Source organism: Puma concolor, chromosome D3 (genome assembly GCF_028749965.1).
Source record: "Puma concolor isolate L17-30 chromosome D3, mPumCon1.1.hap2, whole genome shotgun sequence".
NCBI lineage: Eukaryota > Metazoa > Chordata > Mammalia > Carnivora > Felidae > Puma > Puma concolor.
This window is the reverse complement of record NC_141678.1, coordinates 34,805,824-34,823,609: the sequence shown is the minus strand read 5'-3', so window position 1 is coordinate 34,823,609 and position 17,786 is coordinate 34,805,824. Positions and strand designations below refer to the sequence as shown.

The 17,786-nt window shown below is 44.4% G+C and overlaps 1 protein-coding gene across 1 annotated transcript in view; it reads left to right on the top strand.

The window, feature by feature from the left end:
* RAB31 (RAB31, member RAS oncogene family) overlaps positions 1–17,786 on the top strand; it is a 137,405-nt gene that overhangs the window by 102,454 nt on the left and 17,165 nt on the right. Inside the window, exon 6 of the mRNA XM_086682452.1 lies at positions 17,433–17,542. Within this exon, the coding sequence (XP_086538578.1) occupies positions 17,433–17,542 (110 nt within the window). The remainder of the gene's footprint in view (positions 1–17,432; positions 17,543–17,786) is intronic.

Genomic DNA, 17,786 nt, shown 5'->3' with positions numbered 1-17,786 from the left:
CTGGGGAGCCCACAAGAGACTGCATGGCCCTGTCCTGGGCCTGGCAGAGAATTGGAGCAGACGAGTCTTGAAAGGAAAAAGAGAAAGAGGTCATCTTGCTTCAGTAGTTTTAAAAGTTCCACAAACATAAGAATCACGCAGGGCACCTGTTAAAAATTCAGATTCCAGAATCCAGCTCCTGAGGTTCTGATCCAGTAATCAGAAGGCTGGGGATATATGCATTTTGTAAAGTGGTTCTTTTACAAGTGGTCCAAGGGCCATCTTTGGAAAAGCATTGCCTTAGGTGATACGGTTGATGACAGGGGGGAATGAGGAAGTCCTAGAACTAGCTGGGCACATGTCCAGCCTGTACAGGCCACACCTGCCTCCCTCCCACTCTCCAGACCTCAGGGAGAATGGAAACAGTGGTTCTTCACCTTTCAGGATCCAGCACCCCTGACCCATCATCCTGTCATCCCCTTAGAAGCACGGCCAGTTCTCTGGCCCCTTCTCTTTGGCATCTCACACTGAGAGTCACCAGAAGAAGAGAGATGATTGGGTTTGTCTCCATCTAATTAACATCAGGCTCCTGCTTAGGTCAGCACCTTGTACCCAGCCGCCTCCTGGATGGTGGGTCTTCTTCATATCCAGCCTATAGTTGGTTGACATCAGCTTGGGCAAATGATTAGGGTCACCTGGCTATGGCACTTTCACAAGAGGGGCTTCAGGTATCTCAGGAACCATCTTCCTAGTTGGCAATGGGGGCGAGATCCTCCAAGTCTTCAGAGGAAGAAGAGGTTATCTTATTCTACCCCTGACCCCTAAGCCAGAATTACCCCCTTCACATTTCCCTGTCAGCTTTATAACCAAGCCTTGACCTGTAGCCATCAAAAGAAGTACTTTCCTGTGAGAAATTACTTCCATCCTACCCCTACCTTGTAGTAGATCCCAGGCCTGTTTCTTTTGCTCGGTCTTCTTGCCCTGATTTTGAACTCATGACCTTGTATGTGAACCCTCTTGGACTGCCACATATTAGAACTCTCCTTTCCTTTCTTGATCATTTAGACATTTGGTTTCTTTTAATGGATTCTAATTTGACCAATCCTTCAAGCTCAGGGGTCTCCCACTGGCTTTACCTTGGAATCCCACACCTCACCAGTACGTTGAGGCTATGAACAAATCAGAAAGGGTGACGGAGGGATCATGGAGGAGACGTGTTGACAGGAGAAGGCCCCTCAGGCTTAATATATTTTATCTTGCAAATGGTAGCAGTAGGAAGTTACCCAGCCAAAGTGATGATAGAAACAAGGGGTTGGAGATCGGGAGAGACCTTCTACCCAGGGGTGGTGGCTCTGAAAGACCTGGGAATGGCTCTTCTACCAAAGGTTCCTCCCAGGAGATAATCAGGGACTGAGTGTCCTCTTGCCCTTCTTGGAACCATAGTCTCTGAGCTCTGGTATCTGTAAGAGCAACACCGAGAGAGGTTGGTGGAGACACTCCCAGTGAGTCAAGAGTCTTCCTGAAGTGAAGAGGTCGTGCTCCAAGAAAAGAACATCTGAAGTAGAAGTGAAACTAAGGGGGTGTTAGGAGGAAGGAAATTTGTCCTATCAGTTTTTAATCATTTGATTAACGAATAATTTTTGGTAGCTTTTTGCGTGCAGCAAAGTTCTATGGGAAGTACAAAAAAGGAGAAGAAAGTATTTTCCTTATTAACTTCTCTTTGGAAAGCCAAGAGGAGTACACATGGGAGGAAAATATCTAACAAGCAGTACAAGACTACGTTTATTTTTTTTTTAATTTTTTTTTTTTTTAAATTTTTTTTTAACGTTTATTTATTTTTGAGACAGAGAGAGACAGAGCATGAACGGGGGAGGGGCAGAGAGAGAGGGAGACACAGAATCGGAAGCAGGCTCCAGGCTCTGAGCCATCAGCCCAGAGCCTGACGCGGGGCTCGAACTCACGGACCGCGAGATCGTGACCTGGCTGAAGTCGGACGCTTAACCGACTGCGCCACCCAGGCGCCCCTAATTTTTTTAATGTTTATTTTTGAGAGAGACGGAGACAGAATACGAGTGAGTGGGTTGGGGCAGAGAGAGAGGGAGGCACAGAATCCGAAGCAGGCTCCGGGCTCCGAGCTGTCAGCACAGAGCCCGACGCGGGGCTCGAACTCACGAGCTGGGGGATCGTGACCTGAGCCGAAGTCGGACGCTCAACCGACTGAGCCACCCAGGCGCCCAAGACTGCATTCAATAAAGCTCCAAATGTTATGGTGCAGAACAGACAAAAGAATTCAGGAAAAGGAGAGTCTGTGGTCATCTGGAGTGGTTTGGAAAGGCTTACCGACGAAGTATGCCACTGCACTGTTAAGGATCAGTCGAGGAGGAGGAAATTCCAGGAAGGGAAGACAATGGCCAGAGGCGTGGAGGTGGGAGGGAGTTTGGCACGTGTTATGGGGGAGAGATCACGAAGAATACCTACCTGATCGTTAGCCTGGGGAATGGTGGAAGGCAGGTGGAGACTGAGGGGACAGTTTATGCACAGTGTAAACGTATGCAGAGTGAGTGGTTTGAGCTTGACGTGCTGGCGCTTCTGCCTCCTCCTTGCCCATCTCTCGTACCCATGGCACCGTTGCCCGTCGGTCATGGCACTGTCTTCTCCTGATCCTGTTGCGGCCCCGGGCTCCTTAACACAATGCTTCCTGTGGTTACCACCAGTTAAAGAGATGAAACCTGTTTGCCAGCCTCATACCCCTTTAGACTTTCCCACGAGTACATCAACCATTTCCGGAATTGCCAGGCATTGGTTGTTTCAAATTTTTGGATAAACTTGAGCTCTTTAGCAGATAAAAATAGATTTGGAAATAAATATGTTTTGCTAAGAATATATACATTGCTTTTAATTCTTATATGTGACTCCAAAACTCGTTCCAGTCTTGATAGTGGGTCAACAGTGAGCAAAGGAGTTTGTTTAAAATTATATTAACCAAGAAACACAATTTGAGATGCTGGATAATAAAAATCCAACTTATTCAAATCCTAAAAGCACAAAAGCCAGTGAACATCAAAAGCGACCAAAAGGTCTGGAAACATCATGACCAGCATTAAAATGCACACAGTGTTTTCTTTACATGAGATGAGCAGAATCTGTGCTGTTAAATGTGTGTTTTGTGCTCCGAGATGAGCCTTTCCTTGTTTGTACCTCTTTCCGATGCTGTGCAGGTGGCTGGGCCTGCATTTGATGCTGGTCTGGAAGCAGGAGGGAAGGAACTGAAGGCTGAGCTCCCCAGAGAGCTGAGTGAGAACATCTGGGATTTTTCTCTTTTTCAGTAATATTCTTAATGAAGAATATGTAAAACATTGATGTATATTTATTTTTTAAAAAAAATTTTTTTTTCAACGTTTATTTATTTTTGGGACAGAGAGAGACAGAGCATGAACGGGGGAGGGGCAGAGAGAGAGGGAGACACAGAATCGGAAACAGGCTCCAGGCTCCGAGCCATCAGCCCAGAGCCTGACGCGGGGCTCGAACTCACGGACCGCGAGATCGTGACCTGGCTGAAGTCGGACGCTTAACCGACTGCGCCACCCAGGCGCCCCAACATTGATGTATATTTAAAGAAAATGGGAATTTTAAAGAATAAAATGAACAGCCATGTAACTATGAGTAAGCTTTCCTCCCCATCCATATATCCTTCTCTCCCTTTAGAAGTAACCCTGACTTTTGGGATAATCATTTCTTTGTTTTCCCTATGCTTTACCACTCATGTAGTAACAGATTTGGGTTTTCTGGTTTTTGAACTGGAATCTCACCGTATGTATTGTGTGACGACTTGCGTCTTGCTCTGAATGTGCCCGGGAGATTCATCCCAAAGAATGTTAGCTGGATTTGGTACATTTTCATCACTGTATGCTATTCTAGTTTATGAGTATGACACCATTTATCCATCCTACGGTTGAGGGATATTTGAGTTATTTCTGTGGTGGTGTTACTGTGAATATGACTTCTTGGATATTCTTTGTTTTCTGTTTTTTGTTTTTTTAATGCTTATTCATTTTTGAGAGAGAGAGAGAGAGAAAGACAGAGCATGAGCCGGGTAGGGGCAGAGAGAGAGGGAGACACGGAATCCAAAGCAGGCTCCAGACTCTGAGCAAGCTGTCAGCACAGAGCCCGATGTGGGGCTCAAACTCATTCGTGAACCACGAGATCATGACCTGAGCCAAAGTCAGACACTTAACCAACTGAGCCACCCAGGAGCCCCTGGATAGTCGTCTACATCTCATAGTGCCATGTTTAAGCACTTCTCTAGATTCTGCTGTGTAAGAGTGTGCCTGGTTTCAGGGTGTGCACATGCTCAGTTTTCCTGGGTAATGCCAGTGTCTTCCAAAATGGGGACTAGTGGTGCATGAGCCCTCCTGTTGCTCTGTGTCCTTGCCAGGTCTTGGTGCCATAAGATGTTGAGGCGTGGAGTGACATCTGAGAGTAATTTCAGTTTGCATTTCCCCAGTTACCAATAAAGAAGTTGGCGTCTTTTTACATGTTTAGTGGCCATTCAAGTTTCCTCTTACGTGAAGAGCCTATTCAAGTCTTTGCCACTTTTCTGTTTTCTGTTCTTTATCCTAATCTTGTTTATTCAAGGGATTTAATATATATACATGTATATACATATACAATATGTATATATATGTATATACATATGTGTATATATTATATATAGGATGCTATTCCCTTCACATAGGTATGTGTTGAAATAGCTTCTTCAAATTTATGTTTTAGCTTTCCACTCTTTATTTTGGCTTTGCATTATCAGAGGGCTTCAATTCCTGTGTAATAGAAATTATCAATGTTTTTCCTTTGTTATTGTTTTGTTTTTGTGTTTTGCCTGAGGAAAGAGTCTTATTTAAGATATCTTTCCCCACCCCTGAGATCGTGAAGACATTCCTATATTGATGATCTTTAAAAAAAAAAAACAAAAACAGAAACCTTAGTTTTATGTCCCTACCTGTCTTTAAATCACTTGGAATTGATCTTTGTGTATGCTGCCAGAGTTTTCCCAGTTGTAAGCTGTATTCGTTGGTTAGCTGTATTCGTTGTAAGTAAAGTGCCTACTTTTTCCCACTGATGTGCATGCCATATCACTCATAGGTCATGTGTCATGCCTGAATGGGGCTGTTTTGGGGGCTCTTTATTCTGTTCTGTTGGCCTATTTATCCATCTGTATGTCAATACCGTGCTGACTGAATTCTTACAGCTTTATTATAAGCCTTGATAAATGGTCTATAATCACTCAATAGTCATAGTTGGCCCCGGAGAGGATCTCATGAGGTTGGTTTGGAAGTAGATATGTGGCAGTCTGGTGGCAGTTAGGGGAACGGTAGGACCTAAATTTCCATGTGGTGAGGTGTGTGTTGGGTGTGTGTGTTTGTTTTTATGGCTAATTAAAAAATTTTTTTAATTTGGGGATAGTTTTGTATTTATAGAAAAGTTAAAAAGATAATACAGAGAGTTCCCATATGCCCCACATCCCTGCTGCCCCTATTATTATAGTACAGTGCATTTGTCACAACTAAGGAACTGCGATTGATACTTCATTATTAATTAAAGTTCATGCTTTACTCAGATTTCATTAGCTTTTCCCTAATATCCTTTTTTTTTTTTTCTTTTTTCTGGTTCTGGGATTCCATCCAGACTATCATAATACATTTAATTGTCATGTGTCTTTGGGCTCCTCTGGGCTGTGACGGGTTTTCAGACTTCCTTTGCTTTTGATGACCTTGGTAGTTTTGAATAGTCCTGGTCAGGTATTTTAGAGACTATCTCTCCATTGGGGTTTGTCTGATGCTGTTCTCATGATTAGACTGGGGTTAGGGGCTTGGGGGAGAGAGACCACAGTGGTAAAGTGCTATTTTCATTACTTACCACTTACCACTTACTACTGGTGTTATTAACCTTGGTCACCCAGCTGAGGTGTTGGTTGTCAGGTTTCTGCACTGTAAAGTTACCCATCCACTTGCCTTACTATACTCTTTGGAAGAAAGTCTAAGCTCACACGCAAGGGGTAGGGATTACGCCCCACTCCTTGGGAAAGGAATGTCCACGTACATCGCTTGGAATTCTTCTGCAGGTGAAACTTGTCACCTCTACCCACTTAACTGATTTATTCAATCATTTATTTATATCAGCACGGACTCATAGGTATTTACTTGATGCTTTAGGTTATAATGCAGTGCTGTGTTATTTAATCTGTGGCTCAAATTCTTCCAGCTTTGGCCACTGGGAGCTCTTCCTGTTGGCTCCTGTGTCCCTTTAACATATGCTTATCCTTTTGGTTTTTGAGCACTTCCTTACTTTCTGACACAACAAGATATTATCGGCGCATCTTGCATATTTTAGGCTTCGGCCCTAGAATTAGCCATTTCTCCAAGGAGCTTTGGTTCCTTTTATCGAAGAATGGTATTTGCAAACCAAGATCTGGGCTGCCTTGGCTTGTTGCCACTGGGGTGTCATTGGTTCTAGGACCTTTCAGTGAGAAGAGCTAGGAAATGCATGCATGCAGACTAACTTGAGTGTACACACATATCTGATCCTTGAACAATGTGTGGGTCAGGGGCGCCAGCCCCCCATTCACCTGAAAACCTGCGTATAACTTTGACTTTCCAAAGATTCAACTCCTAATAGCCTGATGTTAACCGTAAGCCTTAACAACCAAATAAAGAGGTGATTGACACATATTTTATTTATGTATTATATACTGTATTCTTACAATAAAGCAAGCTAGAGAAGAGAAAATGTTATTAAGAAAATCATAAGAGAAAATACATTCATAAGTACTACACCGTATTTATCCAAAAATCCACATATAAGTGGACCCGTGTACTCCCAATCATGTTGTACAAAAGTCAACTCTAATTATTTCTGTATCTGTCCATCTGCATCTATAGTAAGATAAACATAAGTTCCTATTGATGCTTCTGAACCCTAATTCAGGACCACATGGCTGATTCTAACCTTCTTTAGCGAGCAGGGGAAGGATGTTTTCTAAAGTTATTAACAGATATATTATTAAACAGAGAGGTAAGCTTTTTGTTCTTGGATATTTTCTTAGAAGATACAATAATCTGGGACGCCTGGGTGGCTCAGTTGGTTAAGCGCCGACTTCAGCTCAGGTCGTGGTCTCACGGTTCGTGTGTTCGAGCCCCTCATCTGGCTGTGTGCTGACAGCTCAGAGCCTGGAGCCTGCTTGGATCCTGTGTCTCCCTCTCTCTCTGCCCCTCCCCCACTCACCCTCTGTGTCTCTCTCTCTCCCTCTCAAAAATAAAATAAACTTTTAAAAAATTAAAAAAAAAAGAAGATACAATAATCTTTTTTTTCTTTTTCCTTTACATGCTGCACAAAGTTTCAGAGTTTCAAAATGTCACGTCCATTAAGAATTATAGCATCTCAGTGACTTCTTTCAAATGGCACAATATTTACTTCTGTTTATGTACTGTTTACTTAGGCAGTGGACTGAAAACAGGGTCATTATCGCCATCATCATTGTTAGCAGGAATTGAATTCTTTTTTTTTTTTAATTTTTTTTAACGTTTATTTATTTTTGAGACAGAGAGAGACAGAGCATGAACGGGGGAGGGGCAGAGAGAGAGGGAGGCACAGAATCGGAAGCAGGCTCCAGGCTCTGAGCCATCAGCCCAGAGCCCGACGCGGGGCTCGAACTCACGGACCACAAGATCGTGACCTGGCTGAAGTCGGAAGCTTAACCGACTGAGCCACCCAGGCGCCCCAGCAGGAATTGAATTCTTACTGTGTGCCACACACAGTATTATAAGTAATTCATGTTAATCTTCATAATCCAGTGGAAGAGTCACTCTCCTTCTCCCTCCTTGTCAATAAGGAAACTGAGGCACAAAGGTTAAGGTGCTTGTCTTGGGTCCTGCACCTAAGATGGTGTAGAGCCCCGCTTTAAACCTGATAGTCCTCTCCAGAACGAGTGTTCTTGAAGAAAGTTCAAGTAGAAATCCGTGAGGGAGAATAATTTGCAAACTACCAAGGGAAAATGGCAGCTGATCATATTCTGCTCAGAGGGTTTGGAGCTAGAGACTCTTTCCTGGGGTTCTCTTTGGCTTCCCAGGACTCGCCTAAATTTCTTTCTGGAGAAAGGGATATTAAGAAGCAAAGGAATGGCCGGATCTCCCTAGAGAAACCCGTGTTTTCTGCTCAGCTCTCATTCAGTTCTCACTCTGACATTTTCCATGAGAAACAATCCATTTAAGTCTGTGACGAGAACCTGACACTGCTTGTTTGAACTTGACACCAGGAATTTGGCCCCAGGTGAATAGCAGTTATGGATACACATTAATAAGGAAACAAGGCCCCATGGGAACAGAAATTCTTTCCAGGGTACACATGTCAAGTGCTTAACTGTAAGCACTTAGGTCGCTATGAAGTGTTACTGTCCAGTCAGGTATTTACTGTGTAGGTGGCAATTATTCTTCGTTTCTTATTTATTTTATTTTATTTTATTTTTTCAATGTTTATTTATTTTTGGGACAGAGAGAGACAGAGCATGAACGGGGGAGGGGCAGAGAGAGAGGGAGACACAGAATCGGAAACAGGCTCCAGGCTCCGAGCCATCAGCCCAGAGCCCGACGCGGGGCTCGAACTCACAGGCCGCGAGATCGTGACCTGGCTGAAGTCGGACGCTTAACCGACTGCGCCACCCAGGCGCCCCTATTCTTCGTTTTTTATTTTATTTTTTTTTTAATTTTTTTTTCAACGTTTTTATTTATTTTTGGGACAGAGAGAGACAGAGCATGAATGGGGGAGGGGCAGAGAGAGAGGGAGACACAGAATCGGAAACAGGCTCCAGGCTCTGAGCCATCAGCCCAGAGCCTGACGCGGGGCTCGAACTCACGGACCGCGAGATCGTGACCTGGCTGAAGTCGGACGCTTAACCGACTGCGCCACCCAGGCGCCCCTATTCTTCGTTTTTTGAAAGCAAGTTCATTTTGGTTTTAGTTGCACTTCACAGGGGAACCAATCTGGTTGTCTAGAAGAACTGGCGTTTTAAACTGCTTTAATTATTGCCGCGTTGATTATTGCTAAAATGGTTGCCTCGTCTACGTGTGACACAGATACCTTGCATATTTAGAGAAAATATGTGCTAATGTGACCTAACATGCCCTGTTTATTCATTTCAGTGGCTGCTTGAGGGCATGGGGAGGGCTGAGACCATCTCGTGGCACACAGCAGCCTTCTCAGACAGCAGCCCTTCTCTGCTGGATTCTGATGGAATGTTGTGAATGATTCCCGCTGCTTTTGGCGAGGATACCTAAAACACGTGGGATGGCTTTGACAAAAAAGAATTCCACCAGACATTGAACAACTGTGTCCTGCTTACTGCTGCCCCACTACTTACTCATGGGTCTCTTAAGCTTGACCTTGGAAGGGGGCTGGGGCTGGGGGAGAGAGGAACAATACAGGGCAGACCTTTTTTTTTTTTTTTTAATTTAATTTTGAGAGACAGAGTGAGACAAAGAGTGGGGGGGGGGGCAGAGAGAGAGGGAGACACAGAATCCGAAATGGGCTCCAGGCTCTGAGCTGTCAGCACAGAGCCCGACGTGGGGCTCGAACCCACGGACTGTGAGATCACGACCTGAGCCGAAGTCAGATGCTCAACTGACTGAGCCACCCAGGCGCCCCAGGGCAAACCTTTTTTTTTTTTTTTCTTTCCAGGGCAAACCTTTTTAAGTGAAATGTCCATGGCTTTATTCCGGGAATTCGGCAGAATATGAAACGCTTGGTTATTGCTGTTATGGTAGTTTAGAAATGGAACATAGACTCTAGAACCCACCTGAACCACCAGAAAGTTTCTTTGGGCAAGAGCTCACAAGGCCACTATTCTTTTATTGTATCACCTGTAAAATAGTGTCTGAACATTTTTATTTGATTATGTCCTGGTATAGTCATCTTAGTACAGATTTCCAAACTTGTAACTTAAGAGTGTCAGGTTATGAATTGGATAGACAGCAGAAATACCAAACTCAGTATTTTATAGTCCACCCCCTAAAAGAGTTGTTCTCAAGCTATAGAATGCATAAGAAGCTGTTGGAAAGTTGCTCGAATGCTTATTTCTGGGACTTGCCTAATAGACCTTCTGGTTCAGTAGGTCTGAGGCATGGAGGTGTTCATTTCTAATGATCCCCAAATAATCACCGAGATGGGCGGTCTGTAAAACACACCTGAGAAACAAGGCCCTGAAAGATTCACAGATGTCCTCTGGGGAGATCTAGAGAAGGCCGAATTGCACGTGACAGACTATAGGAATCTTGGGTGTTTATCCTCATTTTGTCTCTTTGCTTGTAGCATCAAGGTGATGTTATTGTTGTTGTTGTTTTAATGTGTTTAATTTTCCAAGAAAATGAGGACTTTTCTGCACCTGCTCTAAGCTACCTGGAAACTTCTTAGAGGATACGGTTTTTCTGCATTTAACCTTCCATGAGCTCTTTGAGGATCACATGGCCAGCCTGCCAACAGTGCATGAGCATCACATTCTCTCTCTCTGTCTCTCTGTCTCTCTCTGCTCTAACACTGCAGATATTAAACTGTTACAGCTTTGCCAATCTGATATATGAATCATGTGATCCTCGTTTTCATAGGAAGTTTCTGAATTGCTAGCAGGATTAGGAAAACCATGATTGTCTACCTCGTAATTATTCTTCACCTATGTACAAATAATAACCAATTAGAAAATCAATTTGACATTAAAACTCTCTTTATACTAGCAATACAAATGTCAAATAGCTAGAAATAAACTTTCCTGGTGTGTGTGTGGTTTTTAAAATTTGGAAGTATTTTAAATCCTAGGAATGAATTTAGCAAAAAATTGAGCAAGAACTATATAGATAAAACTTACCAATCTATGTTGGACATAAAACATTTAAATAAATGACAATGTGTACTTTTTCCTCGGATAGGAAAACTCATACTGTAAAAATGTCAATTTGCTCTAAATTAAACCATGAATTTACTGAGATTCCACTCAAATTACCAAAACAACATTCAAGAAGAAGTTTTACAAAATGATCCTAAAATTCATCTAGAAAAAATAAACAGGTAAAAATAGTATTGGAGGGACTAATCCCAGCAGATGTTGTTATCTATTTTAATGATTCGGTAATAAAACAATATAACATTGTCACAGAATTGGACAGAAAATCAATGCAGAGTAGAGAATCAAGAAACAGGGTGAAATACATAGATTTAGTATGTGACAAAGATGATATTTAAGTAAATATAAAAAGAGATAAATCACTTAATGGTTTTGGAATAATTAGCTAGTCATCAGGGGAAGTGAGAAAAAATAAATTCAAAATGGAGCAAGGGTTTTTTAAAAAATAATTATTTACTTTTGAGAGAGAGAGAGAGAGCACAAGCAGGGGAGGGGCAGAGAGAGAGGGAGACACAGAATCCGAAGCAGGCTCTAGGCTCTGAGCTGTCAGCACAGAGCCCGACGCGGGGCTTGAACTCACAAAACTGTGAGGTCATGACCTGGGCCAAAGTCAGACGCTTAACTGACTGAGCCACCCAGGCACCCCCGGAACAAGGATTTAAGTATAAAATAACAAAACCATAAAAGTTAGAGAAAGCAGATGACTGTTAAAAATAATCTCGAAATTGTAATGAACTGTTTAATCATGATACAAAACTCAGAAACCATAGAGGAAAATGATCAATAAATCTGACTATATAAAAACTGTGTGGCAGAGATCTAAACACAAGTGATAAGCTGAAGAAATGTGGAAAATATATTACAAAGGGCTAGGTTTCTTCATATGCAAAGAGCACTTATGAATAAATAAATAAAAAAATCCAAACCATCCAAACCAAAGTGGTTAGAAAACATGTACAAGAACGTCACAGAACAAGAAACATTCATGGCTTATGAAAAGTTGCTCGCTGTCTTTGAATACAGGTTCCTTAGAATTAATGTCAGATTTTTTTCATGCAGAAAGGGCTTCCAGTGTGTTGGATTTATGCTTACAAAATATGTTTACAACTTAATCTTGGGGTAATTCATCAAACTTAATGTATCTTATGGGTTGGCTGATCTAGCCTGTATTCACCCATTCTTCTGTGGAACAGTGATGACTGGCCTGGAGGCCTTCCTGTGTCGTAAAATACAGGGGTTGACTCAAATAAATCCATGAAGGACCTTCAAGCTCTGAAGTAGTTAGAGCCTCGTGTTTACTTGTTTCCTCCCCTTGCATCATTTCCTCGATCCTTTTGGTGGCATTCTCTAAGAAACTGGTGCCGTGTCACCACCCTTGCTGATGGAGCTTTGTCACGATTTGTTAATGAAATGTTGATACAGTACTTACTATGTGCCAGGTATTGTTTTGAGCACTTTATAAGATCAAATTTCTTGACATGTAGAATGGTTATAGAGCATTCGCCCCATCTGGTAAAATGAGGGGCATAAGACCTGGGGCAGGGGAGGCACAGGTGTGTGGGGTGGGGGAGACACAGGCGTGGAGTCTCAGTGGAAGTCGCCTGGATCCATTGACTTTCAGGGGGAACCCATGGAACTGAACCTTCCCAATGAACCCCTAGTGGGGATAGAGCATTACTCTGCCTTTAGCCTGCTGGTTTGATCCCCCTCCCTCTCCGGTTAGGGCTGCAGGAACTCCTGGGGGTACGTGCCTTCCTCTCTCTGTGCCATCAAAGGAGGAGGACCATGGAGAATTAAATACCTCTGAAATGAAAATGAGTCAGCTGCCATGTTGCCAGGTTACATCACGAACAACAAAACAAGGACCCTGGTGGGGCAGCACAGCCCGTTGAAACTCTGGAGCCCACAAGAATGCTGTTTCCTGACCCCCCCCCCCCCCCCCCCACGGAGAGCCTCTGAGTGCTGTGGCCTGGGACACGTGACAGGTTGCTGGTGTGGACGGCGTTCAAATACAAAATGGGTTAGAGAAAGACTCCCCTTTTGTGTGTTTCTACCCCTAAGCCTGGCCAGTATTGCTGTCTCTCCCCATCACTCAGTTCTTGGTTCTGACCCTGACTCTCGTGTCTTCTGACAGTGCCTTGAATTTAGTGTTTTCCTGGTAACTGGACAGTAGCCTCCCCCATGGTCTCCAGCTTTCCCACTTTCTCTGCCCTGCATGTCTCCCATGGGCTCCAGAGGGAACCAGGCCTGGTTTTGCATCCTAACCTCTATCCTGACTACTTGGCCTGCCTGTGGCTGCTCTCCAGTGGGGGTAGGACCGCAGATGGTCAAGAAAGAAACCCTGGGTGATGTGATGCTGACACATAAGGTAGGCAGAAAACCATCAGCTCTTAAAAGAGGGCGAAGGAGCAGCGGTGGGAGGGGCACCCAGGGAGGACTCCCAGTCTACACTTCCTGGCTGCTGTGCAATAACTCTCGTGGGTGGTTTCTAGGAGTCCGCAATTCTGTACACGGGTTGGTCTAGAAAGTCGAAAAAACAGTCTTTTCCATCAAAATTGACTAGCTCTGTTGAAACCTTGGGTTGGGCAGATTAATTAGTCTCCGTTCACCTGTTCCAATGCCTAGCACGATGCCCAGCATATGGCAGACCCTTGATAAGTATTTGCCACAAAAAACGAACAAAAGCAACTAGATGCCACAGTCTCCTGTAACCGTTATCGCGGGCCAGTGATGGCAGCCTTCCAGCCTTGAGGGTCGTGCAGTGGGCCTCTGCTGAACTGCAGCTGGAGGCGTTCCCAGTTGGTTGCTCTTTTAAGAACCTGCAAGAGTCTCTGAGGAAGGAAATCCTCACGGTTGTAAGGTTCTTCTTCAGACCGTAGCTATACCTGTTTGTTCCAACCACCATTTGCCGACACCAGCTGGGTGTCCTGCCATTCAGTTCACTTCTGACGGCAACCCCCTGGACTTAGCACAGATCCCGCAAACGAAGGACTCAGTCCCACAGGACTGCCCCCACCCGTCCATTTCCCATACGAGATGCAAGCCTTGGTTAAGAAGTTAACCCCACTTCTGCCCAGCAGACTACCAATTTGAAGGTTCCCATGTCCCCTCCACCTCGGTTTTGATAACTCACTAGAACAGAGTTCTCAGTCTGGAGCATGAGACTTAGGATTACAATGTTCCTATAAAGGATACTACTCAGGACCAGGCAAATGGAAGGGAAGGATAGAGCAGGCTATGGGTTGTCACCATCCCAGCACCTCAGCGTGTTCACCAACTCAAACCTCTCCGAGCCTGTGTTCGCGAGTTTCCCCTGAGGTTTTATTGTTTAGTCCGGATTGAATCCGTCTCCAGTTCTCCCCTCCCCAGGGTTGGAGAGCGGGGCTGAGAGTTTCAACCCTCTAATCGTGGGGTTGGATCGTTTGGCAGCCAGCCCCCATCTGAAGCTCCCTAGGGGCTCCTTCCTATAAGAAACTCAGGTGTGGCATAAGGGGGGGGCCTTTGTGAATAACAGAAGACACGCCTGCCACATAGGAAACTTCCTGGTTTCGGGAGCTCTGTGCCGAGACGCAAGAGGGAGCACATACGTATTTCTTTTTATATCACCGTAGAGGAAATATATTTTGACAGACCCAAGAGTGGTTGGTCCTTCTGGTCTCGGTTCATTGTTAGAAGGACTTTCACTGGCCCTCCAGCCTCAGAGTAAGAGCCTCTTCTTTAGGATGGGCTATGCCCTTCCCTTGCTTCCACCCTTGACTCCAGTGTATTACAGCGTGAGGATCTTTTGAACCTCACATATTCTTTGTCTATAATGATCGAAGGAATGGCCTCAGGAACGTGGGTGCCCATTGGGTGGTTAACGTTGCTCGAGGCCTGATGGGAGCAAAGTGGGCAGAGCCAGAGGGTCTTCGATTAGACCCTGCCTCCACCCCTGGTTCACTGATTCCCTTTGGAAGAATCATTTATTTCATGAGACCGTTTCTAAACATGGAAGAATGTGAGGACACACTTTTCTTATCTCCTCTCCATTTCAAGGTCCGGTGTTGTAGACCGTGAGATAATCAGCCCATGTGGGCTTTTACTCTTATGCTCAGGACGGATATTTTGGATTGTGTGTTAAAGCCATTTGCCTGAATCCTGGCAAAAACTATGCTATTCCTCTTTCCCTCACAAAGGGACTCAGGAAAGGGGGGCTAAGGAAACATTTAACTGTATTTGTAATCTGCTCTCACTTAAGGGGTCTCCAAAGCTTCCTTGCTGGCCAGAATCACCCGTACCCCAGGTAGACATTAGCAGGACATGGCTTGTCTTACCTGAAACCACATTTGGGCAGAGATGAGCCCCACCCTTCTATTTGTGGTTTGATAAAGACTGCCAGAAAGAAATGAAAACTAGGGTAATGTGCCAACCTGAAGGCAGAAGAGCCCTTTTCTGGAATGTTTTAAATGTCAAATTCATTGCCATCAAAGAACTCAAGTTTCTTTTTTTTTTCCCCCTTCAATCTTAGTGAGCAGCCTGGGGCTTGTATGTTGAAAACAATAGAGAGTATGGATTCAGGAGCATGGTTTTTCCCAGTGGGTCTTTGGTAAGAAAGATTATGGAAGAACAGATTCCAAAGGACATGACTCAGGAGGCTTTTTTTCTCTGGTTTGGAATCCAAGGGCAGCTGCCTTTACCACGGCTGCCTCCTTGGGCCCTTCTTCAGCTGGCACCCGAAAAGCCCTCGTCTCATATGATTTGGGGTCCGCAAAGAATTTAAATGCCAAGGACGATTTCCCCAGTAACTTTATAAGCCAGTTAAAACCATTGAGGAAAGGGGCGCCTGGGTGGCGCAGTCGGTTAAGCGTCCGACTTCAGCCAGGTCACGATCTCGCGGTCCGTGAGTTCGAGCCCCGCGTCAGGCTCTGGGCTGATGGCTCGGAGCCTGGAGCCTGTTTCCGATTCTGTGTCTCCCTCTCTCTCTGCCCCTCCCCCGTTCATGCTCTGTCTCTCTCTGTCCCAAAAATAAATAAACGTTGGAAAAAAAAATTAAAAAAAAAAAACCATTGAGGAGGCATTTGGAGGGGTGAAGCAACGGGAAGGAGGTGGGAGAGGGATACAGTCTCGTCACCCTGCTCCCAGTTTTGATTTTCTGTCCACGTTTCTTCTTTCCTGTAGCCATCCATCTAGTCCAGCATTGTATTTTCTCTCGGCCACAGCATGAGAGGGGCTTCCAAATTCTTCTCCTCACTCCCCACTGTAGCCTATTTTGTGTACCGTTTTCCCCTAGAATGTGGTGCTGACCCTGTTGCCCTCCTGTCCTTCAGTGGCAGCTGGGCATGAGACAGGTGTGGGGTGTCTTCTAGCCCATCTGCTGTGGTTCCTCCTGGCCACCCCCTTCCATCTCAGGGCCTCCTCTCCATTGAGACCATTCACTTGCAAATCCACCCTTTCCATCGAAGGCAGAGCTGGGTGCAGAATTGATTTTTAACCGTATCGGGGGATGAGGTACTCCCCTGCCTTGGGGCCTTTTTCAGGTGGTGGCATCACAAATTCTTATTCATGTTCTATGCCCTTCTTGGCCGCACTCCACTCATCTTCCCAGATTCCATCGATCGAAATGCATCACTTCCTGTACTCCTGTACTTCCTGTATTTCTGTACACTTCCGATGATTCTGAAGTGCTTTATTGCATCTTTATTATCCCCATATTGCAGATGTTACCGTGTTGTGCGTTAGAGTAACTCTGGATGTTTGTCTTTGCTCTCAGGTAGGTTCCGGAAGATGGGGATTACTGTTTTCTCTAGCACCTACTAGAGAGACTGGTATATAATAGCCGCGCAATAAATACCTGTTGAATAAATGACTAAACTTCTAGAGAATAGGACCGGTGTCTTTTTAACCTTCAGATCCGCCACGGCATCTGCACGTTAAAAATAGATCAATAAATGTCTTTCTGGATTATTCATTTAAATATAGAGTTCACGTCCTTTGCAGGAACAGCCTCTTAAAGGTGAAAGTCCGGTTATGTCATATTGCATTGTAGCTATGACCACATCAATTACCAGACCTTCAAATCATGTCACATACTCTCTCTGATTTGTGAAAGACAACATGCAAAAATTCTACAAAAGCATGTGTGTGTGCAGGACCATGCACATGCATGCACAAAATTTTGAAAATATATAATGAGTCATTTTTATGGGAAAAGAATTTCAATCAGTCCTAACTCTGAAAGCTGGAATATATGCTGCCATCTTCATAACGAGTTTTTCTAATGATCTAGAATTCTTCCCCTCTGTGACCAGGGACAGCATTTTATACATGCACATCTTAACCTCCAGGGATGCCAGAGACCAGATTTTAAAGTGTTCTCCCCATGCTAGGTTTTCAATACTTGCTGAGCAATCGAGTCATCCTGCAGGACAGTAAAGGAGCTGTTTCCACGTGAGCTTTTTGTTGGTCTGTTGGGTTATTTATATTTTACAAATGAGCATTCATTTCTGTCCGGGTGTGACCTCTTTTCCAGGGAAGTTCCCTTGAAGGACGCTAAGGAATATGCCGAATCCATAGGTGCCGTCGTGGTTGAAACAAGTGCAAAAAATGCTATTAATATCGAAGAGCTCTTTCAAGGAATCAGTAAGTACCTGAATTGCATTTTCAGCTTTGCCTGCATTTGTATGCTTCTGGGAGTCAAAGCATAAAATCACAGAGGGCTGCACTCAAGCTTTCCCTCGGTGTGAATTTGTCCTGATGCCGTGGACATAAAAGTCTCAGTCTGTACTCGTGAGTCTGGACCTATATGTGCCTCCCGATTCTGAATTTCTATAGCTCTGTGCTTTAACCTGTTGATTCTGTGTTTTGTGAATCAAGACGAAGTACA